The sequence below is a fragment of the Xiphias gladius genome, chromosome 6 (assembly GCF_016859285.1).
Source record: "Xiphias gladius isolate SHS-SW01 ecotype Sanya breed wild chromosome 6, ASM1685928v1, whole genome shotgun sequence".
Classification (NCBI taxonomy): Eukaryota; Metazoa; Chordata; class Actinopteri; order Istiophoriformes; family Xiphiidae; genus Xiphias; species Xiphias gladius.
The window spans coordinates 18006329-18032092 of NC_053405.1; the positions used below are offsets into that span (position 1 = coordinate 18006329).

At 41.6% G+C, this 25764-nt stretch overlaps 1 protein-coding gene across 4 annotated transcripts in view; it reads left to right on the forward strand.

The window, feature by feature from the left end:
- Nucleotides 1-11839: 11839 nt before the first annotated feature.
- The window catches only part of tle2b (TLE family member 2, transcriptional corepressor b), an 85137-nt gene continuing 71212 nt past the window's right edge, over nucleotides 11840-25764 (forward strand). For 2 of the 4 annotated variants that reach the window (XM_040128208.1, XM_040128211.1), the window contains exons 1-3: nucleotides 11899-12330; nucleotides 12619-12717; nucleotides 17997-18606. In XM_040128208.1, the coding sequence (XP_039984142.1) occupies nucleotides 18583-18606 (24 nt within the window). In that variant the 5' untranslated portion in view covers nucleotides 11899-12330; nucleotides 12619-12717; nucleotides 17997-18582. The other 2 variants (XM_040128210.1, XM_040128209.1) reach the window with 2 other exon arrangements.

Below are 25764 nucleotides of genomic sequence, written 5' to 3' on the forward strand. Positions count from 1 at the left end.
TTGCTGAAAAATGTGACGTATCTGCCACTAACATGTGTGCCTGAATTTTGTTTGTGACATTTTGCGGAAAGTACATTTAAAAAAAACCAAACAGGCAAATGTGTTTGGATAATCCACAGATTTCACTGTTGGTAGTTAACTGAAAACTTTTCACCCACTAATGGATTTGAAATGGCTAGTCGTTAAGACCCAGAGCTGGTCCTGACCTCCGTGTGGCCCTAAGCAAATCTCTGCTAAGGGGCCCTCCTGCCTGACCTGGGAGCCATGCAAACTATTTTCAAATATAAATATAAATTTGATGGTTATTATTTACTGACAGACGTGCACCCATATTGCCCAGTATGCACAGCTAACTAACATTTTAAATTCAATATTTAAACAATAGTCCATGTCAATCCATCGCTTTCCATCTTACATCAGTCCAGAGTTGTAACTAAACCTTTACTGAGAGACTAGATAATCATTGTCTTGTTTTAAAATTATGTGTGCCTATAAGGAGTGCCATCACACCTGTATATTGTCTGGGCTTCTCCCCACAGAGGTTGCTGCTGGAAAGGGCGAGTTTCATTTTGTGCACACCCATATGGATGAATGTTCACACGTGACGCTGTTATCTTTTCTGAACTGCAGATTATAAACACCGTTACGCGTTGGCGTTTTTCAAATCTTATAAATTGCTGTATTTCACTCTCACTTTTGTCAGGCACAAAGTCACAGAACACAGCCCTGGAAGTGGCTGGCCAGCAAGGCAGACCAAGCGATGCAACGCAAGCTAGCACATCCACTTAACGTTACTGCTATTTGCTGACATCAGACTTGAAGAGTCAGTTTACCTGATTGCTGTTCCTGTAATTCACCCTCATGGTGTTTTTTTTTTTTCTCTTCTCATGACCAGAAGGATAGTTCCCCTGCATCCTCTCATCAAAGTTGTAAACATTGCTTTGACACGCGGGGGAGGCAGGGCCCTTGCCTAGTGAGCGTGTAGGGCCATCTGGCTCTGATTCAAGCGCTCTTGGGGGCCCTCTGGTGGCCATGGGGGGCCCTAAGCAGGTGTTTAGTTCGCATATGCGTCGGGTCGGCTCTGTTGAGACCCAATGCAAAATTCTGTGTTTCCTTTCAATTCTCTGAGACACTTTGACTCCTGCACTTCCCTTCCCCATCCCTCCTTCCCCTCTACATCCTTTCCTTCCTCACTTCCAACTACCTCATTCTTCCCTCATGTATTCATGTTCTTTTCACTTCATATCCGTCAGCTCCTGATGATACCGGTTTCCTCCTTTCATTTTACACTGTCACAGATACGGTTGCCACAGAGAACAGGAATGTCAGAGGTATGTGTGAGGCCAAGTGTGGGCGGATTAAACTCTGTGTATGTGTGTGTGTGTGTGTGTGTGTGTGTGTGTGTGTGTGTGTGTGTGTGTGTGTGTGTGTGTGTGTGTGTGTGTGTCTATGTGTTTGGTCTCAGTTCAGGACAGGGTAAATATTGTGGGTTGGGGTGGAAAGCCCAGGTGGAGTGGTTTTAGTTTTTGAACTTAACTGGCATGACATGGCCCAGGCATTGTGCCAAGTTCTGCGTGTGTGTGTGTGTGGAGTGCGTGTGAGTGTTTGTTCATATGTGTAGTGTTGTGTGTACCTGTTTGTAAATAGACAAGTGATGTGTGAGCATTTGCCTGCAGTGACACAGACATGGAGTATGTGTTCCTGTCTGCGTGTGTGTACATGTTTGTGCTGCTACTTCTATAGTGTAAACCTAGACCTCTATTTACGTAAGTGCATTTATTTGTGTGCGTACAGTTATGCTCGTTCACACATATGTGCAAAAGTTTGTGTGTATATGTGTAGATTTGCTGGATGTGTGCCTGTTTGGGTGCAGACGTGCATGACAGGATATATCAAGGCGTAGGCACCACAAAGTAGAAAAAATATCTTGTGTCTTTTATCTCTACCTCCATTAAGTTCAAAGCTGAGAGACAACTGGAAAGCGTGAGCGTTTTTTGCACGTAAAGTAAATGTAAAGAGAAGCTGATAACACGTGTGCAAGAGCTTCAGAACGAGCCAAAGGCTTCTCCGCGGGGAGGTTTATGTGTATTTTTGCAGTATTCCGGTTTAAGGGCCAAACTCAGCTTTCAGGATGCCAGTGACGCACTGAGGTCGATGGACCACTTTAAGATGAGAATGAACTTTGTCAGAGAGGTGAAGGTGTTACAGGACACAGCAGCACTTTGGTTCTCCTTTTTAAAGGATAATTCCAGTTTATTTCAACCTTGCATTTTTCCTATGAATGTGGCTACTGTGGCTCTATGAATCCTGACAACTTTGCATTTATCACTGCCATTGTAGAGATTCAGGGAAACGAGGACTCGTGCAGAACAATATACAAACTGGGGCAAACTGCACAAACCTCCTACAGCTTTTCCAAGTTGCGGATTTTTACATGAATCATTACAAATGTTTGTCTCTGAATCCAACAAATGCAGAAAGTAGCCGCCTGGAGTGTAAATTTTGGCCACATTTATGGGAAATGCTCCAGGTTGAATTAAACTGGAATTTTTCTGAGATGAGGTGCAGCAGCTTGGTGAAAAGCCTGATTGTTGATTAGCATATAATGCCCTTCTCACCACAACACTGAAGGATGAATATCTCATTCAAAGCTAGAATGAAGACCATATGGATTCTGGTAATTGGGTCAGAAACAACGAATTGGGCCTTTAACCCAGCAAGGATTTGATGGACAGAGAGATCAGAGCATGCAAGTCAGCTGAAAGGTAATGTGGGACACTGAACCCCTATTAGCTGTACTCTTTTAAGTTACATTCATCCTTTGAGAACAAACACTAGAGAAAGAGGGAAAATGACATGATCACCAGGGGACCTTTTTAAAAAAAAAAAAAAAAGAAAAAATCTTTATTCCAGAACAGCACCAAACAACTGAGCAACAATTGGAGCCTATATTTTCGTAGACAAAACATTATCATAAAAATGCCTTTTTATATATTCATTACACAAAGAAAACATCCTGATGATCTGTGAACTGAGAACCAAGATACACTGAGATAAAGAAGTCAAGAAGACAGCCAAATAGATCCAAAGCAAATAACATTACATTGACTTTTATAAGGTACTACTGTGCCATGTTGTCATAAACTACTCTGTCTTAACACACTAAGCTGAAGTGGCTGACTAAAAAGTAGAAAAAAAGTAGAAATTGGGGCTGTAATGAGAACTCAGGCTCATATTCAGCTCTGCGTGAGGCTTTGGGTTTGTCACGCCGGTCACTGCCAGTTTCCATTACCTACTGCAGAGTCCGAACCCGCTCACTTGGGCTTGGATCGCTCTGTTTGCTCAAATGGTCCTGGCACGCTAAAGTGTACTACACCTCACTCAACAAACACTGTGTCAAGGGAGCAGCCATGGACTAATGTGTGTAATGGGGGGTTAGGATCACTTTGTTCAAACGCAAGGAAAGCATGTATACTTATCCTCCCAGCTTCACTCTTCTTTCTCACTGGCTCTCTATCCTTTACATGCGTATAAATACAAATATCAAACATAAGGAAAAAATGTGTTGTGGTTGTAAACAATGAAATGTCATGAGGAAATTGCTCAAAGTCGCTGAGCTTCTGCATTACGATAGAAAAGCACCTCTGTCTGCCTCTTCCTCTCTTCTATTTCTGTCCCTTCTTTTGTACCTCTTTTGTTTGTTTGCTGATTTTTAGCCACGCTAATGACATGACTCTATGGATGGCAGTGTCGGTCTGTTTGTCAGTCCGCCATTTTGGTCCAGACCAAAATATCTCAGCAACTACTGGATGGATTGGCATGAAATTTGGTGCAAACGTTCCTAGTATTCAGAGGATGAATCCTGATGATGTTGGAGATCTGCCTAGTGCAACTATGAGGTTGACATTTGCGGTTTTTGGAGGAAATCTCTCAACAACTTTTGGGTGGATTGCCACAAAATTTGCTATACACATTCATGTCCCCTTCAGAATGAAATGTATGCACATTGGTGCCTACCTGACTTTCCATATGGAGCCATCATCTGGTCAAAATTTTAATTTGTCCAATATTTGAGCACCTACCTGCAAAACTAATGGTATTCCCATCAGCCTCAGCTATACTTAGCAAATATTAGCATGTTAACATGGTAAACATAAGTTGGTGATCATAGTAATATTATACCTGCTAAAAATCAGCATGTTAACACGGTAGCATGGTACCAAAGAGCAGAATTTCAAAAAAATTGTTGTTTATACAAAGATACTATACATCAGAAATATGGAGTTTACAGCTGGAATAATTATAGACTACATTTAAAATTATGAATAAGACTGATTACCTACTTTATTTATTGTTACAATTAATAATTCTACTTATATATCATGTTATTCTCTACTTATTCCAATGGTACTCTCCTGTGGTACACACACTAGCTGTAAAAGTGGCTTTGGACATACCATATCTACTGTCACCAACATTAGCCAAAATCATCTGCTTTAGAACTGATAAACTTGCTTTTTTTCCCTTTATATACATTTTGTTTGAAGTTGAATATAAGGCTAAAAGTGGCTGAACTAGTCTTTTAGAAATAGCCATATGCTCCTTCTCTAAAGTCCAACACCGACAAAATCTTTTACCTTCTCCTGCCTATATGGCTTTTTATCTGTTACCAAACTAACTGCCAGCCATACAAATGAAATAAATGACAATCTTAATTGGTGTTAAAACCTCACTTGAGTACTGTGCGACAAAGTTTAGCTTTAAGCAGTGCAGGTGGTGACGGACTCTGCACTCAGCACTTCCCGTACATGCTGAACTGCAGCCCGTACACCGAAGAATGCTGAAGAGCCTGAGTAGAAGCTTCAAGGCTCCGCAGATTCGATCGCGTACTGGAGTCATAGTAAACTCAGTGCTGCTGGTTAGTCTTTTAGCTTGTTAGCCTTTGGTTGTTACTCGCTGCTGCAGTTTGGTTAAGTTTCACAACTTTTAGTACCTGTTAGTTTGAATATTTGTTTGCATTTTGATTTAAGTACGTTTATGATCTCCAGTTTATTTCTTATTTCTGCTACTGTCACGATACAACATACATATGAGCCAGTAGAGTTTTGTGTATTTACCGTAAAAATACACATGCAGCATCTAAAGAGTTATCATAGTAAGGTATGTAAAAACATTTACCGATCTCATAATTTATCAGTTTTATGTACTTGGCTTCTTAATATTTTGCAGAGATAATGATGAATATTGTTTAATTACCACTTGATACCGGCATATCATGAACTGCACTCTCATAGTCTGAAAGGTGAACACTCAATACTCAAAAACTTGATACAAATAGAGGTCTGCAATCTGCATATACTTAGGGAAAGAAATACTCAAACATCCTGCCACTAGTTGAATAAGTCAGTGTATTTATAGTTGTCGGAAATGTACAAAACTCACATATTATTCTTGCGGAAATGTTGAGAGTTAGATGGATCTAGCAACTTTGTGAGACAAAGAGATCCCCGAGAGGCTGAGGAAAACGTCTCAGCTTAGAGAGAAAAACAAAGAGAAAAAAAATCTAAATAACAAGAAGATATTTCATTTCTCTATTCTGTATCAGTGTTTCTCTGTAGGTTTCTAAAATCCAACTCTGTCGTTGATTCTATATCTTTTAACACACGCACAGAGGACTCATAGTACCAGTATGTATTGTATGTGAGTGTGTGTTTGTGTGTCTGTGTGTGTGTCTGTGTTTTTTGTGTGTGTGTTTGTGTGTGGGTGCTTGCCTGCTCTGTAAGGCCAGTTGAACAACAAGATATCCCCCAGGAATCTCGAAACATGGCATCATGAATTTTTCAACATTGACATCCGCCATCTGCACCTTGGCCACCACAAACACACACACACACACACACACACACACACACACACACACACACACACACACACACACACACACACACACACACATTCTCTCACACACACACACACACACACACACACACACACACACACACACACCAATCCAGCATTCCTCACACGCATACATGCATCTGCTCTCTTTCAGTCTGTTTCACCTCGCTCCCTTCCTCTCTGTGTGTTTTTGAACACTCTGCATCTGGTCGCAAGAACCCCTGCCAGTACATTTTACACTTACATAATGCATTCTACTGTCAAAATTTTTAAAAAGAGAGACAGGCAGAGAGAGGAGGAGGGAAAAAGAGAAAAAAACAAAGTGAGTGATAGAGGCAGAGAAAGATATTGATATTCTCGTTTGATTAGTAATATTGATAAAGCAACAAACCATTTTTTCTGTCCAGTAAGGTATATTGAATACAAAAGGAACCTGAGCGAGAGCCTGGGAAATCAAGGGAAAGCATTTGGTATGCAGGACACATACAGCAACATGCAGAGATGAAAAACAAAACACAGCGAGTCTTTACTGTGCTGCTGCTGCTGCTGAATAAATGACCAGCTATCATGAAGTAAAGGGATATGTAATATGGATTTATTTTCCTGGTGTCAGTGGAAATGATCAAGAAAAGAAAAACGCAGAGGCATAAATGAAGTGGGACATGAGGTCTCTCTCGCACACACACACACACACACACACACACACACACACACACACACAAGCACACACACATTGACACACGCACACACTGAGTGTGGTTGGCCTACTGAAAGTATGAGCTCAGTAGGGTTCTGTTTTATTCTGTTGACTTTGAAAACATAGCACTATTAATGAATGAAAAAATATAAATGCATCTTTGTGTATTTAAGGGATTCATGAATGTGTGTGTTTGAGCTTGTAGGAGAGAGAAAGACAGAAAAGACAGAGAGAGAGAGAGAAGGAGAGAGAGAGAGAGAGAGAGAGAGAGAGAGGAAAAAGAGAGAGAGAGAGAGAGAGAGAGAGATGATGATGGTGATGATGGAAGAGGGGGAAGTATTTTATTCACTGCAGTCTGCCTCAGTCCCAATTAGTCACACAATTGCCTTGTGCCAAGTAGGCTGTTTACGGCACAGTCTACCACAGCCTGGAGGGACTGTATACACACACACACACACACACACACACACACACACACACACACACACACACACACGCGTAAATGCACATGAAAATACACACGCCCACAAACACTCATGTATACTGTACATACACACACATGTAACTGTTCTGGGAATAGCTTGTACTTTAAGACACACACCAACCTGCTCACACAAGCATATGTTGTATGGACCCACACATTTACACACATTACACACACATTTCAAGAAACAGACTCAGCTCCAGATCCTCCTCATATGGCATATGCACATGCATGATTCACACACAGGCAGACACACACTTAAACAGTGTACCAATATACTTCACACACAGATACTTTCTCATAATACACTTCCGTTGACACACACCACATCCTCACATACTCACCCACTTGCCCAGATTCATGCAAAAACATACTGTACACAGGCAAACTCACACAAGTACAATATATTTATATTTTATACAAGAAAGAGAGAAAGGCTCTATGTGCAACATCACGGCCTCACATATAGACAACAACTCGAAAATATACTGCACAGACACACTTGCACATATAAAGTACATAGAAAGGAAATTGGCTAAACTGATTCATAGAGCAAGTGCACTGGGATACACATGTACCAAACATGGAGCTTTCTCTTATTCTCTCTCTCGCTCTGTCTCTCCTCATTCACGTATATGTCAAAACAAGAAAGTGACTGACGCAGACTTCATTATGTTCGGTTGAACACCTGCTTCATTTCCTGACAATCTGATCTTGAGCTCATTAACAGCGGGATGGTGGCACATCTTCACCTCTCTTTACTCTGCTCTCCAGCACATTGGATGTGAAATCAAACAATATGACTATGAGGTTTTTAGCCTTAATTTGAGAGGTGAGGTGAACAGGCAAGGAACAGAATCCAGTTTCATAGAACTTTTAAAATTTCCTGATTTTTGGTTGATCAAATTAACTGGACAGTTAACAAAGGTTTAAGGTATAAGTCTGTTGAACCTCTGACCACAACCAACATCACAGGTTCGGTAGGTTTGCTTGGGTGCTCAAAGTGATCACATTTAATATTTTTTTTATATATTTGCCCTCAGTCTGGTCTAACCAGCCCAGTATCCCTTGTAATTATGTCAGTGTTAGACAATTCTGCAACGTTCAGTGCCTCAATGGAAGTAGCGAAGGGGAAAAGTAAGGGTGTGGTGCCCCAGGAGGTGGATGGGTGTGCAGCACTGCACTTTTATGCAGTAAACCAAGGTTTGCCTCCCGACACAGACCTGCAGAACGTTCACATTTTTAGTAATAAGCCTAGCCCTAACTATATTTTATTTTCTATAACGATAATCCTTCCATTACCTTAACCATTATCTACTTGTAAAATATTACTGAAGAGAGAAAATATTGTAAAAATCTGTGTAATTGAAGGTAATCCAGGTTTTTGAAGAAGCGTCCAACATCAGCATCCTTGTCTGGCGATAGCAGTGAGTTCAAGACCTGATCATTTGGACTGGGGTCAGGTGACTGCCTTGGTCAGTCAAGAACATGACAGTCTTTGTCCATAAAGAACTCCTTGGTTTGCTTCGGCTTTGTATTTGGGATCATTGTTCTTTGCTCACACATCTTTGTTGTGTGTAATAAAAGAAGGAATGAAAAGTAGCTACAAGTCCTACACTCTTCAACCGTCATGGGGGACAATGAAGCTCAAAGTCAGCACTTTAGCCTAGTAGTTTCATTTCAAATCCAATGTACCTGAATACAAAGCCAACACAGAAATATGTTGCTGTCCACACACACATGCACACAAGTGACACAGTTCTTTCCTGCAGCCAGGAGCAGGAAATGAGTTGGATGGAGCTAATTATGGTACAAAGTGTTACTGCACATGTCCCACTCATGAGGACCTGCTAGACACACAGCCAGGAAGTCACACTGATCTTACAAAAGCATACACAGTCACGCCCAGACGCGTCAATGCATGCACAAGCAGACACACACACAAAAGCAAACACACACACACACAAACACACACACACACACACACACACACACACACACACACACACACACACACACACACACACACACACACACACACACACATATCTATACACAGTACAGCCAAATGTTTGCACTACAAGGTCAGGAGATCACATGTGTTTGCAGGCGCTCGGGGACCTGTAACACACCGCAGATACATACACATGGCAGTTTTATTCACCCCCTGTGTGTGTGTGTCTGCCTGGATGTGTGTGTGTATGGTTATGTTTCTCTGTTTGTGTGTGTTTGTGTTTGCTGATGTGTGAATAGGTGTCTATTTATCCAGTCAAACCGGTGCAGAGTTTATCCAGAGTCCCACATCACAGGGATAGGATTTCTCCTTCTGCCGTTTCCTATTTCTGCATGGATTAGACAGTGCTACAGATCATTTACAACTCTGTGTGTGTGTGTGTGTGTGTGTGTGTGTGTGTGTGCGTGTGTGTGTGCGTGTGTGTGTGTGTGTGTGTGTGTGTGTGTGTGTGAGGAGGTCAGTTAGTGATGGATTTCTGTCCTCATTGTTCATTTCATACCCATATATTCTTGTATAAAACAACTGAACAGAACAAAGTAGAGGATAACAATTGAACAGAATACATTTTTTGACAAATCAGTCTCGAGTCAAGGACCACTTACTAGCTTTTTCCCACCATTTTCAGCCACATCTCATAGTCCTCCTCAGCAGATGTGAACGGCCTCACATTTAAAGCTTTCCTATGACCCCGTCAGTATCGATCAGAGACGAAAAGTGATCCATCAACATAACAGCTGAGCAAAGACATGATCTGAAGCTGACGCTGCGGCTTGAACTCTCCATAAACAGCTAGTAAAGGGACCTTTTTTTTTCAAATATGACTTTTAACCCTCAGTGGAATAGAATAGAATAGAACAAGACAGGAGAAAACAGGACTGAATTCAAGTCTATAATTTTCATCACAAGATACAAGAAAAGTTAATTGGCATATAATACAGTTGAAAATCAGAACACAATACAACATAACAAAATATAGTAACATAAAATGTGTGTTTTATCCAGTTGACTTCACTCCACACAATCAAACTACATTAAAAAAAATCCCAAATAGATACATTTTTGATGTTTCTGAAGAAGTATCCTGGTTAATTGCTCATTGAGCTTCTGTTGGTCTTTTTAAATTTGCCAGGTGGGCAGTTTCATTGAGCAGGCATTTAGAGCTTGATTGATTCTGAAAATGTAAAACAACAACGGTAAATATCAGATTTTTGGTGGCAGAGTTTTGCCTTCACAGAGCAAGTGATTGTTTCCTGACGACAACCATGGATAAACCTACTGCACAAGAAGAAGAAATGCCAGTTTCTCCAGGAACAGCAGCCTCTACAGACTACGCAGGTAATGCAGCGGCACATGTGGTGCGAGCATAGAGAATGACTCACTTCCTCTCAGGTCAAAACACACTCTGGCTTACTTTCACCATCATCAAGGGGGGCACTCAAAATCACTAACTGCAGAAGATGCACTGCGGGCAAAAAAATTTTTGAGGTGGAGCAGGTATCCAGAAAATGCCGATTACGAATTTTTGCGCTGAACATCACACACTGAGATGAGTGCCCCAGCGTGGATGTCTCCTTTAATAAGTAGCCACAGTCCAGACCTCTTTCCCCAACTTGGCATGTTACATTCCGCAACCATACAATAATCAACATGACGGTATCCTTTTTGTGATAAAAATGCATGTACCCTGTCCGTAAAGCTTTACGTAAGCCTTCCACACAAGTAAAGACATAACAGTGAGTAACATGGGAGCCAGCAGGTTTTTGCTTTTACTCTGCAGCAGCAGTGCCATTGATGTGGTCTGCGAAGGGAGCTATGTCGGAGAAGCGTGTCGAGACACCAAATACCCGGTATCACCAATATTACTCTGAAATTAGATGCATGCAACAAGGAAGGAACTCAGAGAAGGAGTGTGTGGGTATGTGTGTTACATACACGAAAACAGAGAAAGAGGGGAATACAGGCAGCAATTAGGGATATGACTACAGAATTTGAATCAACTGTTTGTGTGGTTCTGATGCTGTATATGTGTGCAATTTGGGTGTGTTGAAACTTTATAGCAACGAAGAAAGAAAAAGAGAAAGACAGAATGAAAGAAAGAAAAAAGAAAGAAAGAAAGAAAGAGAAAGAATGAAAGAAAGAAATTGACTGCACTATTCCAGATTAAGACACCCAGACACGGCAGGTTGTATGTCACAGTCGACATGTTGTATCCTTGTAGCTTAAGATTTATGTCGTTCCATATGCCTGTTGTTTTCATTTTGGCATGTGAAGGCCACCCATTTACTTATTTTGATTTTTCAGTGTTTGAACTGAAAAAAAAAAAAAATGGCACAAAAAAGTCTTAAATTTCGAACCGGACTTCACTCACAAGTGAGGTGTTTACCCACTGTGTCCATGTGTCTGCGTGTCTGTGTCTCTGCGTGTGTGTGTGTGTGTGTGTGTGTGTATGTGTGTGCAGTAGAAATAGGGGGATTGAAATTAACGGTGGAATTTACTGAGCATTTATGTAGCGTGACTGACAGCGTGCGTGCGTGTGCGCGCGCGCACGCGCGTGTGCAGAATAATTGGAACTTCAATGCCCACAATCCCCCTCCGCCCTCTCCGCCGCCGCCCACGCCCATTCTGCGGCCGGGTCGCCTCGCGATTGGCCTGATTGAATCATGACATCGGGACCCAACGTGGGGTTCCCTGACGAGGATTGGACAGAACGAGGCATCCCTTCGTCCAATCAGAACGCAGAGAGAGCCCTCAGACGAGGAAGAGCTTTTAAGGTGGAACGGAAGAGTTGAGGGTATCTTTCTCTACATCCTAAATTGAGATGTATAAGCATGAAACTTGACTTTCGCTCGCCTCCAGAGTTTGTTGTTGATGTAAGAAAGAGCACGGGACACGCGCAGCTACCTAACTGACAGTTGACCTGGTTTGAATTTAAGTCACATCGTCTCCAGCGACGCTTATTTTCTGGATGCAGGGTTCAATATGATGTGAAAAGGCTGCTTCCCCCGGTTGCCCTAATTCCTATTTGCTTGTTTGTTTGTTTTTTCGTTAGTCTTTCGTCAGCAAACTTCCTTAAAAGTCGGCTTGATAGGAAGAATATTGCAGTGAGTTTTTGTGGAAACGCGGGCTACCCGCAATCACCAGACCGTTGGGAGCACTGTTGTTGACCTGTAATACTCCACAGTATCTTGAGACAGAGCTGTCAAGACTAACACTGACAGAATTGAACCCTTCACTGCAGTAAGAATAGCTTTTTTTTTTTAGCCTATTCTCTAATATTAAATAAATGAAATATTATAATCCTGGTTCTTGTCTTTATAGACAGTATCCTAAAGAGTTGGGGTTATTTAACCCACGTTACGTGACCAGACTGCTGACACAAATGTTCTCTTTTAGACTGCTTCTGCTGGTAGAGAAGTTTATGACTGTTGATATCTGTTATCTGTCCATTTTGATATTTAGGGCTTTGCGAGCTGAGATCCCAATGACTTTACAGTACCTGTGCTATCAGCCCTTTCCACTCCTCAGTGTTTTAGGTGCCGACCATCGCTCTGAAGGTGCTGACCCTCCTCTGTGGATCCAACAAGCCTGCATCCTTGCCTTTCCTCTTGTTATGCCAAGGCAAAGGTCAGTCAAATGCAGTCTTTTCCGTACATTCAAAATCTGTAGAGAAGCTGCGGTGTGTTTGCTAGTTTTCAGCATTGTCTTTGGAAAAAGAGGTTGAAACTGGCAGATAAACATTTTTTTCAGTCGTTTTTCTTTTGACTGCTCACAAAACATTTGCATTGAAACCCGTTCTGATCAAAGGAAGGGGCTGGTGGCAAACCTACTCTGATTATATGCATTACTGTTTTGTTTTTGGACCCCATGAAGCCTTCTGTGTTTTCCAAGTTTTCACTATACTGTATCCAACCCCAAATGGCCTAAATAATGTATGCCTTAAACTTTACAGCTGGAATCTGTCTCATTTTGCACACTTAAACTGATCCAGCGATGACGGAGCATCTGGTGTTGTGCGTGCAGTGGCTTCACCTTGTTGCTGTTGATATGAAAATGAAATGTAAATGAAAACATTATTGATGAACCAGGTAATGGGATTGTGAACCCATTATCTCCCGAAGTGACGATGTTAGTTGGTTTTCTTATTGTCAACTTGGGCGGTTCGACCTAAAAATCCTGCTAACCACATACTATGTTGTTGCGGAAGCATGCTATAGATCAAAGCAGTATTACGAGTGCTAGTGGTAAATACGACTGCAAGCTTTGAATGTATGTAACTTATGAACTGTGTTGGTGTCTGTGCCTGCCTGTGTGTGTTTGTATGCCTGCCCATCTGTCTCTCTGAAACCCACTGTGAGGAGTCAGGGGAATAATTACCTGCATAATCCATTCTAGACAATTAGATAATGCTGATTAGTACAATGGGCTACATGGGGAATGGTGGTGTTGGATGTGGTGGGGTGGAGTGGGTGTGGGTTGTGGGGGGGGCTGCACCCTTGAATGACAGTGTGTGTCTGTGTTTGTGTGAAAGAAAAAGCTGAAAGAGAGATTTTGAATGAAGGCAGATGGTAAGAAGAGTAAGACAGGAGGAGAGACATATAGAAAGTATGTACTGAGGGATTTAAGAGTGTCTCAAATGGAAAGGATTCATCCTCTGGGAATCTTTTTCATTTCTAGGCTGTGGATATGTCCTTCCAAAGTCTAAACAGGCAGGTAAGGTTACTTAGAAACTCTAAATTTCTTTTAGGTGTGAAGGTGCTCCGGTGACCTGTTCAGGGTCTGCCTCTCGACCAGTTGGTGCTGGTGTAGGCTCCAGCCCTGTGCGACCCTGAACAGCATAAATGATTTGAATACGAAGGCTTTGGATTGATGGATGTTTACAAGTGGAAATTTCAGACAGATGGTTGGTACTATTTTTGCACAGTTTTTTGGCAGCTGTGGGTTTCAGACTCCATACTTGATTTCCAAGTGTGGAAAGGCTGCACAGCTCAAGTAATGGAGGAAATGACAAGAGGGTCAAACGCTGAAAATAATGCCGGCCAATGAGAGCTCCTGTTACTGCCCAGTGGTCTGTTTATTTATTTATTCATTTTCTTAGTGTGGCACATTGACTGCATCTCTTTCAAAGCTGTCTTTGAGGGGACACTAAATAACTTATTGCTAAACAGCAGCCACTTTGGCCTTGAGTAAAGGATAATGGTGCATTGAATTTTACTTTTTTTTTTTTTTCAAGGATTCATCTGAGTCAGTTGCTTTTATAGACCCCATCATAGGGTGACTTGGATAATAGCAAGTGGACAGGATCATCAGCAGAAACATGTCTCCTGGTGAGGCACATTGTGTTTACTTTTTGTTTTATTATGGTGATAAAACCACTGAAGTGTTTATCTGTGTCATGTTAAAATGTAGTGTGACAGTAGAACAAGTAAAGCCATAAAGTCAGCAAACCTACTGTAAAATGTTTTACACAGCAATATATTTAAACTTTTGCTAACTTAGCCACCATAAGCTGCAGGTCATACTAGACCAAATGAGGCTGTAATGGCAAAACATCTGAGTGTATTTAATCGAATAAGGTTGTGTTTTATTACTTATGAATTCAATTTTTCATTTGTAAGAGAATGAATGTTTCCATTACTTTGTTTAAAAGTAGTAGAAGTAGAAGTTAAATTAAATGAAGCTATCTTTAAGATACAGAGCATATGCAATAGTGTGAAAACAGAAGAGTAGTAAAGGTTATGAAAAAGAATGTACAAGCCATTTTGCAAATTCTATTTAAGTCTGAATTATGAAGTAGAAGTACTAATTGACAGATATCATGATCATTTTATTACCTGTTTCATTTTTACACATTTAATATTAATTAACTTACAAATGTTTTTAAAACTTAATTAAATAATTAATTAATAGATCATAATAAACCACAAAAAAAAATTCCTTAGCTAAAGCTTACCATTCTCCATGCGCTCCCACACACAAATTGTGTGTGTTTCGCTTTATGGCAACGGACTCTTTAATCCTGCTTGCTGGTTTAGATCACATGTTATGTATCAGTTATCTCATGCTGTTAATACAAGGCCCTTCATCACTGACAACCTCAAGATGAAAATATATGCATGAAGACTTTTTCCCCGTAAATGTCCACTACATGTCCATTATATGTCCAAGACCTGCCCCTGTTATGTGAGTACTCTTCTAATATCCAGACAACGATTTACATACATAGTTTCTTAGCCAAAATAGCACAATGGTTACTCACTGTCAGATTTGATATTGGGGGAAAAAAATTCTAAAATTAGTCACAGTGCACATTCAAACAAACTTTGCTGAGTTTTAATGGAGGTTAACATAACACAGCATTAGGTTTCCTCAAAAGGATCTATAGTGTGTGGTGATAGACTGCATTGGATAATAAGATGTCTGTATGTACCTTTATTTAGGCTTTGGGGCTGCCCTCTGGCTAACCCGCTTGTTATCAAATGCAGTTTCTGTCTTACTGGAAACCCTCCACGGATGCCAAGACTGACTGTGTCCGATTCTAAAGTGTCGGATTAATGGCTGTTTGATCAAGTTCAAAGGCAGAGCTGCCCTGGATAAACTCATTATAGACAGCGCCAAAAGACGGCTGAGCCAGACTGGTGCGCTGTACATGGAAAGGCTTTAGTTGGTCCTGGTCCATTCTGGGCAGTCCTGTAAATAACATGTGCACTGGAGCCAGCAGTCAAAAGTAGGCAGGAGGACATTTTTATCTCACTGTAGCGGGGATATTTGTGGGGTGTTACAGTGGTAATCCTCCAGATACTCGACATATTGATTTTGATGACATCTTTGGTGGTAAGTGGACGTTGCTGTGGTGTTTCTGCACTGTAGTTTTGTCAAATATCACTTAACAGTATGGGAGTCCTACTGTAAGGTGCATTTTCTCAGACTTCCTGTTGTTTAAGTTTATGTAAACGGCAAACTTTCTTGTTGGCTGTTGATTTTTTTTGGTAGCTACCCAGTGTTTTTTTTTATTCCAGAATAAGCCACTGTTGCTGTTAAGAGAAAAGTAAAATGAGTGTTGTTTTGTCATTTTGTCATTGTCATTTTCTCTAGCAACAGAGGGCAGCAAGAACAAAATTATATACTTATAAGTATCACAAATGATTAATTTTTGGCATATTTTTATCTTCTGCTTCAGTCTATCAGGAAATATCTGTTATGTTAGGGATGTGTATGTTGAACTGCAAAGTGTCTACTCTTGAAAGAGACTGTTCCATGTTAAAAGGTTTGATTCCCATCTGTCAGTGTTCCTGAGGAAGCGTGGTTGCCCGCTACGTCATTTTAGATCTGCGTAATAATGTTAGATGAAATACCTTATATACTTTTGTATGGGTGAATAGGTTCGTTTCCCTGGCACATTTGACTTAATGACATGTGACTTGTAATCAAATAGTGTACAGATCAACTGTAGCCACATTGGACATACTTGTATAACTGCAAATCTATAAAATGTCTTATAATGTCTCTTTAGGCAAGGAAAGTCAAGCAGCATCCATGTTATATACTTGATAATAATCGATTTAGACAGTAGTCTAATTATTCCAACTGACATACCACCGCTGGTTTATATAAGGTGAATTCAGGTCCAAATCTGAGTAAGAATTACCTGATCAACCGACCTAGATTACTTGTTAATCTTTCTAATAATTGAGTATCTAGTTTGTTTCAGTGTTTTGCCTGTGTACATTCACCAGATAGGTAACACAGTGTGGTGATTTTCTACATAAACAGCTGCATGGTTGTTAAGTAATTTCATTAATGCTAAAAAGCATAAACACACATTATGTGCCTCCATTTTTTGTCTCCTGTTATGTGTTTTGTAGGTTTTAACCTGCTTTAACCTGCTTAACCTGGAGTGATAGTGAGTACACTGACAAACATCTAGATACAGTGTCTCTCAGACCACTTCCTGAGGAGGTTTGGCAGTCAGTTCAGCAACATCCTTCACTGCAACCTGAGTGTGTTTACACCTGGATCTATATGTGATTAAGCATGATTGGATAGCTATCCAATCATCCAAGACGCATTTTAATGCAAGGTGTAAACTGGGTAATAAACTTATCACTCTAACTAACTATTATGAGTGTATGTGCAATTCTGTGTGTGTGTGTGTGTGTGTGTGTGTGTGTGTGTGTGTGTGTGTGTGTGTGTGTGTGTGTGTGTGTGTGTGTGTGTGTGTGTGTGTGTGTGTGTGTGTGTGTGTTTGCTTGCTTGCTTGTGCGGCATAACAAATGTGTCCATATAGCTGTCATGAATTTGTGTATGAGTGTTGGAGCGTTTGTGTGTGTGTGAATCTCAATTCATATCAGTTTGAGCGCAAGTCTTTGTGCATGACTGATTGCTTTCTCTGTCTGACCACAGTTGACGACAAAAGGGATCCATCTCTCTTTGCCTCTCTCTGCTCCCTCTGCCTCTATCTCTGTCTCTCTCTGTCTCTCTCTCTCTCTCTCTCTCTGTGACTGGGTGTCTCTATCTACGCAGTTCCACCTTAAGAGGAGCTTTAGCAGCCTGTCATGTTTGTGTTGAAGCCAACAGGCACAATATATTACAGTCTAGGGCTTGCTGCTGAAAAGCCCGTTGGATCCTCCACTGACCTGCTGTTCTTTCCTGCTTTCCTCTTGCGTTTTTTCCACGTTTAGATTAAAAACAAAGCTCTCACTCTCTCTTTCTCTCTGTCTATCCCTTCTCCCCTCCCTCCCTCCTCCTTCTTCTCCTTCTTTTCCTTCTTCTCTTTCTTTTCTGCGGCAGCAGTCAACGTAGGGGCTTCAGTGTGTCATAGAGAGGGTGAAGAGGAGGAAAAAGCAGAGAAGACGAGTATTTGGACGGAGCAGAGTGTGTGTTTATGTTTGTGTGTTTCGCCATAGGACGGCCGGGTGAAGGGGCACGAGGAGAAGAGTGGGAGGAGGAGGAGGAGAAGAAGAAGGAAGCTTGCCTGGATGAAATTCTGTGTCATGTCACTACGTGTGAACCTTGACTGATCACAGGGTGAGGAAAAGGGAGAGAGACATTGAGAGGAAGACGAGGAGGAGAGAGAGAGAGAGAGAGACAGCGTAGGAGAAACTGAGACTTTGGTTTCACTGGGAAAGAAGAAGAAGAAGAAGAAGCAGGAGGAGGAGGAGGTAAAGTCTGGTGCTCCGTTTTATCATGACATTGTTGGATAGACGAACCAACGGATTGAGCACTCTTCAGTTGTGTGTCAACAGGAATTTGCATTAGAAGACAGAGAGAGGGAGAGCTGGGAAGAAAACAAGGCGAGAGACTCTGGAAGAGTAAAGACTGCTGTGTTCAGCCGAGCTAAGGAGCAGAGACTGGACTTACTGAGTGTGTGAGTGTGTGAGTGTGTGAGTCTGTGTGTGTGTGGCTGTGTAACCGGTGGAGGGCAGAGGAGTGGAGGGCCAGGGGACTAACCTGGCCATCAAACGGACTGGCAGCCTCTCCTCTCCTGGGATCATGTACCCTCAGGGCAGGCATCCGGTAAGTACCTCCTTATGTCTCTTACTCCTGTCTGTCTTACTCTTTTTCTGTCTCTCTCTCCATCTCTCTCCATGTCAGTCTCTCATGTCCAATCTTTGCCGCTTTTTATGTCTCAGATTCGCCTTGTTACTTCTATCTACCTCTGTCCTCTTTTTGCTCTCTGTTTCTTCATGCCTCTCTGCTTCTCTTGTGTATCTCCTCTTTTTACTTCCTTGGTCTCTCCTTATGTGTCTCTGCTTCATGGTCCATGCTTAAGTTTCTCCATGCCTTTGTCTTTCTGTACCTCTGTCTGTCTTTTTCAGCATGTCCCTGTTATCTGTCACTCTTGCTTAGTTATAGGGACTATACTGTAACATGAGGAGTGAGACATGAGGGGAGGGTTGGTTGTGTTTGGGCTAAGAGATTCCCTGCTATGTACACACACACACACACACACACACACACACACACACACACACACACACACACACACACACCACCACCTCCCTCTCTGTCAGCTGCAACCAGGTGCCTTTGAAATCTTGTTGATGGCTAGCTGCGTAGGGTGTAGGTGGCATATAACTGTTATCTGCACTTCTCAGCTTGTGTGTACGTATACACATTTGTGTATGTGTACATGTATGTGTCCATGGTGTTTGGTCATTTCTGTGTGTTTGTACGTAACGTCTTGGACTGTTTGTGTGTGTGGCAGCGTGTGTGAGAATAGATCTGTCTGTTTTAATGTGTGTGTGTGTGTGTGTGTGTGTGTGTGTGTGTGTGTGTGTGTGCAGGTGTGCTTAACAGTCTCTCCAACTGTTCCCTGTCCATTTGCTCATTTCTGTTGCTAAGCAAACGCTTGCATGCACACACACACACAGACACACAAACACACACACACACACTGACCATTTCATTGATAGTTAAATTCTACTTCATTAATTTCCATTGACACTAAGAAAGGTAGTGAGTGCACAAGTACTTCCCCTGTAATACCTCCTTAACCTCCCTTCCCTCCTTTAGTTTCACTCTTGATCAACTGTGAGAATTTGTTGTTAATTTACCTGCCAGGGTAAAATAAGGTTCAAAAACAGAAGGATGAATGACAGCTTAGGCTCAGTCTGGCTTAGACCATTCGTTTTACAGGGGCCCCGGTCCGGTTGCTATAATCACATTTGGTTGTCAGTCTCTTTGTATCTGCTACAAATGGGTCAGTGGCCACTTTGCCTCACAGCCAGCCAGCCAGCTAGCTATCACACAGAATTATGAATGACATTTTCACAAGAGGAAGGCATGAGGAATCAATTATATGTACAGAGAGAATGCTAATAACCAGGCGCTGGAAGAGAGACGCTGAGAGAAACAAGAGAGAAGTGAAAAACAAAGGGAGAAAGTGAAAGATGTAAGAGCTGAGAGAGAAAATAAAAGGGAGAGAAAGAATTCTTTAAAAAGACTCGGCCGGGGGTGGAAAGAGAAATGAAAATGAATGAGAGATGCAAAGGAAGAATAGAGTGTGAACATTCCTCTGTTCTCTCCTTTAGAGGCGAATCAGAGAGCTTCCTGCTGTGATGCTCTGCGTTTGTGATAAAGTTCAATCCCAGATTGAGCCAACTCCAACCGATCGATAGCATCTATCTCTCTCCGTCTGTCTCCCTTCTGTTTTTCTCCCTCTCAAGTCTTTTTTTCTCTCTCTCCTTCTTAATCTGCAGCCCTCCTCTGCCAGTGGAACTTTATTTCTGGTGTTGCTATGAAATGTGATCTGTGTAGAGGTGTGAGGCTGCAAAGAACAGTTGTGTGTGTATTTGTTTGTGTGTGTGTGTGTGTGCCTGTGTGTGCGTGTGTGTGTGTGTGTGTGTGTGTGTGTGTGCATTTTAATGTATATACACATGTGCATGTGCAAGTGTGTGTTTGTCCTCATAAATTCAGATCAGGGTTACTCATAAAATATGCATTTCATCCCATTTTTCAGTCTCTGCTTCTTCAAGCACAGCAGGATTATACATTTCCTCTTGCCTTTTTTCATCGTTGAAGTACTTTAATTACCCATATTTCAGGGAAATGGCTATAGTAGGTATTTGTCACTCAGATTTTTTTACACTGGTTGTATAACTGGGCTTAAATTTGTACGTTTTAAATATGCACCTTTTAGACAATGCACTGCAAATGTCATACTTTGCGTTATTGCTGACCATTTTCCAAAGCTAAAAGTTGTTATACTGCTGCTAACTTTCAAATCTCAGATGTGAGATCAATCTCGATTGAAGTCTCCACTTGCTAAAGCATTACCACAAAGTCATAGCAGAACTTTGATCAAAAAGTAATGGATTATTAATCAGGACCAAATTTTAAGTTTCTCCAAGTTAATTTTCATGTCACTGTGACATGATCTGAAACTAGAGGCTACTTTGAAGGTTGGAAATTCAACATAAAAGTTTATTGTTTGTGCTGGAAAATGATCCACAGTCATGTAAAATATTGCCAATTTTTAGTTAGTCTCTTGCAAATTGTTTGGTAGTTCTGTGTAAATACATGACCACACATCACATCACTTAGGTGACTTCCCAGTAGACAGGCTTGACTCTGTTCACTCAGGAGGCTGGATGTGTCCTTGCTGGTGTCAGACATCATGGTCTACTTCCTGTAAGCTGCGGACATCCACAGCTGCCTTGATTGCCGCTCCTTTTAACTCCTCTATGTCCCTTTGGGGGTGATAAGGACAGTGTCTGCAGTATAAATAGATAAAATGTACTTCCATGGCTCGGGCAGCCTTATTTTTTTTTATCAGACAAGAAGTCAGATTTTGTTCTCCTCGCTCGTTGATAGGAAAGGGTTAAAACCAAGGTCTGATTTGCGCAGCAAGGGGAGCTGTAATTGGTTCCACTGGATTTTTGTGGAAAGCGTTATCAGAACTCTGTGTGAGTGAGTGTGTGTGTGTGTGTGTGTGTGTGTGTGTGTGTGTGTGTGTGTGTGTGTGTGTGTGTGTGTGTGTGTGTGTGTGTGTGTTTGTGATTGTGTGTGTTATAATTTGTGTGAGGTGTGTTAATGTCTGTTTTTTTTGTTTGTTTAATGTGTGTATTTACTGTGTGATTTCTTTTTTGTGTCCTTGTCTCTTTTTGAGTGTATACATTTTGTGGAAACAGTGCGTGTTCCCTAATTTTTGAGTTAGATGTATGTAAATGTGTGTCCATATGCACGTACATCTTCTTCTATTTGAGGTGATTGTGCAGTTTTGTTTTTTTGGTGTGCATTAGCTTTTAAGATGTTAAGTAAATTTGTGTGTAAATATATGTATGTATTGGCGTGCGCCATGTACATGTCTGTATTTGTCCTTGTCCTCCTGTAAAAGTGCTTGTGCATATGTGCGTGCAGCTCTTAAAGTGTGTGCATTTGGATGTGGGTGAAGAAGGGGAAAGGAGAGCAGTGGTGGTTTGTGTGTGTGTGTGTGTGTGTGTGTGTGTGTGTGTGTGTGTGTGTGTGTGTGTGTGTGTGTGTGACAACAACAATAACAATAAATAATGTCCCAGTCTGACCTCGACTGTTGCTGTGAATGTATAAGCCCTTGATTGGCTGCCACACCCCAGTGTGTGAGAAAGACATAGAAAGGGAGAGAGAGAGGATTTACCGTGTGTTTTCATGGTTAAGAAAAATGTCTAGAACTCTTAACATGGACACAGGACTCCGACCAGCACTCACATGCATATGCACACACATGCGTATTTTTCATAATTTTAAATACATATCCATGTAAGTGCAAACACCCTCACAAACAAGCCCACCTCTTTCTCGACATGCAGGTTTCTATGCTACTCTAGGTGCAAAGTTGCGGACTCTAGAAAGGTTTGGCTGTGTGTACACTTAAAGCTGTCAGTGTATTTGTGTGTGTGTGTGTGTGTGTGTGTGTGTGTGTGTGTGTGTGTGTGTGTGTGTGTGTGTGTGTGTGTGTGTGTGTGTACTACAAATTTTCCCCCAGTTTTAGGAGTTGTGGTGGCTGTCGTCAAGAGAATGAAGATCAGACAGAGTTTAATCAGCAATCGTACAACAAAGAGAGAAAGATCGAGTGCAAAACAGTGAGAGGGAAAATTAGACTTGGCTCCAGTTCAGTTGCTAAACGTTGTTTTTAATTCAATAGTGTTGAAACTCTAGAACAATACTGTGGATACCTGATTAAATCTGCTCTGATCATTATTATTACACTGTCCATGGACATCATTCAGTCACTTTCTGCTTTGGAAATGTACGTTATAACAATAAAACAACTGTTGAATTATTATCAGGAGGAGTGCATGTGTTAGGAGGGCAAAGAGAGAATGAAGGGGAAAAAGAAATGCCAAAGAAGCAAAGGTGCCTATGTGTGTGGTACAGTTTAAGAAACTGTTGGAAAATCATTGCAAAATGTACAATTATCTGTGTGTGTGCATGCAGAGGGCTTCCTTCTCCTTTGGCCACCAGTAGGGTAACACTTTATTTTTACGGCCAAGTAAACAAACTAATGCCAAATATGTGGCCACAGAAATCACAGATGCTCGATTAATGAGGGCAGAGCCACTGTAAGAGTATTTCTGTGTGTCTTAAAGTTGGATTTTGATGTGTTTGTGTATTAATGTGCATGAGATGGAATTTGTGAGTACACATTTTGTAGTTGCAGTGGCAGGACATGCTTAGCTACTTCAACTGTGTGTATGTGCATGCTAATGTGTATTTTTTTTTTTTTCTTTTTGGACATGCAACTGCATGCTATTTGCTTTTGCACAAACTGGATCTGTCTTTTTTTGGCCTCTGGCTGTGTCGGGCAGTTTGTTTTTCCTCCAACATTTGTGGCTGTAATGAAAGCCATGTACGGTAAACAGCACAGCGGATTGCTGTCACCTCCCGCAGATGACATTCTCCCCTCCTTTACTTTGTCCTCATCGTGTTTACATTTAATTTCATTCTGCATTTCAAAGACAACCCCATAATATGGCAAAAAGTCAAGTAACAACAATACAGCTGTAGTGAGACGACCCACAGAACAAGCAAAAAGTCATACAAGCAGCCAGCAACTTCTACTCAGACATCAGCAGCCCACCAGATTAAGTGTGCTCTCTGATTAAAAAACAAAAAACAAAAAACAGGCCATTTTCTATCCCCAAATCCTGTGTTCTGTGTTCTTTTCTTTGTCATTAAAAGAAATGATCAGAGCGAGGCTTGGATGGAGTCCAGAGAGTCTTTTGGCTGCCAATCTTTCCCTGATTTGTAATCCACCACTGGCTTAGTGGCTGACTGGTGCAGCATTAACTGAATAGCTCTCTGATTGACTGACTGACTGACTGACTGGTTAAGTAGTGGACTGACTGTCGGATTGACTGACTGACTGTTGGCTTGTTAATCGATTAAAAACTGAAACTGAATGACTGACCAGCTAGCTGGCAGGGTGACATAGTGTTCACAGGTTCTCAGAACAAAAAGAAGGGCACTACCTCTAAATGAACTTCTGTTGTTGGGCGGCTGACAGGGTGGCGCTCTCTAAATTATCAAGACCTTTGAGTGGTCTGCCAAAAAAAGGGGGGTGACAAAATGCAGGTAAAACTGTGTATGATAGACAGTAAAAGGAAAAAATTAGGCTTGTAAGTTAGATTTCTGTTCTTCCTTGCTGCCTTCAGTCTTTCTTCCACACACAGCCCAAACCCATGAGCTGTTGCTTATGTTTATTGCTGCTCACATCAGCAGACACACACACACACGCACACACGCACACACACAGACATATACACGGGGGGCAATGACACTCATCTGCCACACTTGGTATTTCTCATCTATTCATATGAATTTTTCCTAAATATTTCACCAGCCAATTATTATTTCATGTGCTATCTGAGTGTGTCTCTGCTTGTCTCAGACACACACAGGAAAAAGGAAGAACAAAAGGGGTGAGAAGGAGAAGTAAAGAATGAAAGGAGAGAAAAAGGAGGGAAGAATGACACAGAGAAGCAATAGAAAGGGCACAGGAGTGAGAAAATGTTTTGTTTGTGGGTGTTTTGTTTGAATGAATGCATCCATGCATAGGCATGCCTGCTTATACCGTGTGAATACTCATGTGTTGGTGGAAAGTTTGCCAGGGGCTAAACGGATAGACGGAGAAGACGAGCAGACAGATAGAATCATTTCTTTCCAAATCACTCCCAGACCTGCATCTGTTTCACAGTTGCTGTCTCTCTCATGCAGCCGCTGCCACTGGTGGAAAAACAGGCAGTTGTTTGGACAGAAAACTTCCAAAGACAGCGAGACAAAGGGACTGACGGACGGTTAGAACCAGACTGACCTAATGTTAAGGCAGAAATTGGAAAAAAAAAACCCTGATGAGAACCATACAGAGTACCTTTAAATTGATCCTTAAACGTAATTTCAAAGAATCAACAAACTGTCAATATTCCGTTCTCCATGCCACTGATTGTGGCCATCATTGTGGATGATATCGACTGTAGTTTTATCAAACAGGCTCGCACATTACTACACCACTTTTATTGCTAGTTAATCAAGTCTTACAGTCGAACGCATGACAGACAGACAGACACAAACAGAAACTAACAGACAGGTGATAGTTATGGCCACTGGGTCCCATCTCCTTTCTGTTACGTGATACAGTGAAATAGGCTTCAACCGCCACCCCCCCAACCCCAGCCCCCATAGATAATCCTTCCTAATTCTTTACTTGCCCGTGCCAGCTCCTCCAAATTGTGATTGACTGCTGTCCCACATGGTGTATGTATATGTGTATGTGTGTGTTTGTGCACAAGCGGCCCCACCACCACCTCCACCTCCACCTCCTAGATTAACCGGATCAGTTTTGAGTTTCAGGATCCCCTATGCTGACTGAACACACACACACACACACACACACACACACACACACACACACACACACACACACACACACACACACACACATATTCATACACACACACACACACACACACACACACACACAAATACAGACATAAACACACATGAAAAACACAGGAGGCGGTAGGCTGTTTTTGGCCCTTCGTGACGCGCTATTGGACCCCTAACAGTCTGGGCTGCCATCTGTCACAATACAGGAGAGACCATACACACATACACACACTCCAACAACAAATGTTTGTTCTGGTGTACATACGGCACGACTTGCTGATGCCTCCATCTTTGTAAACATTGCAGAAGGAT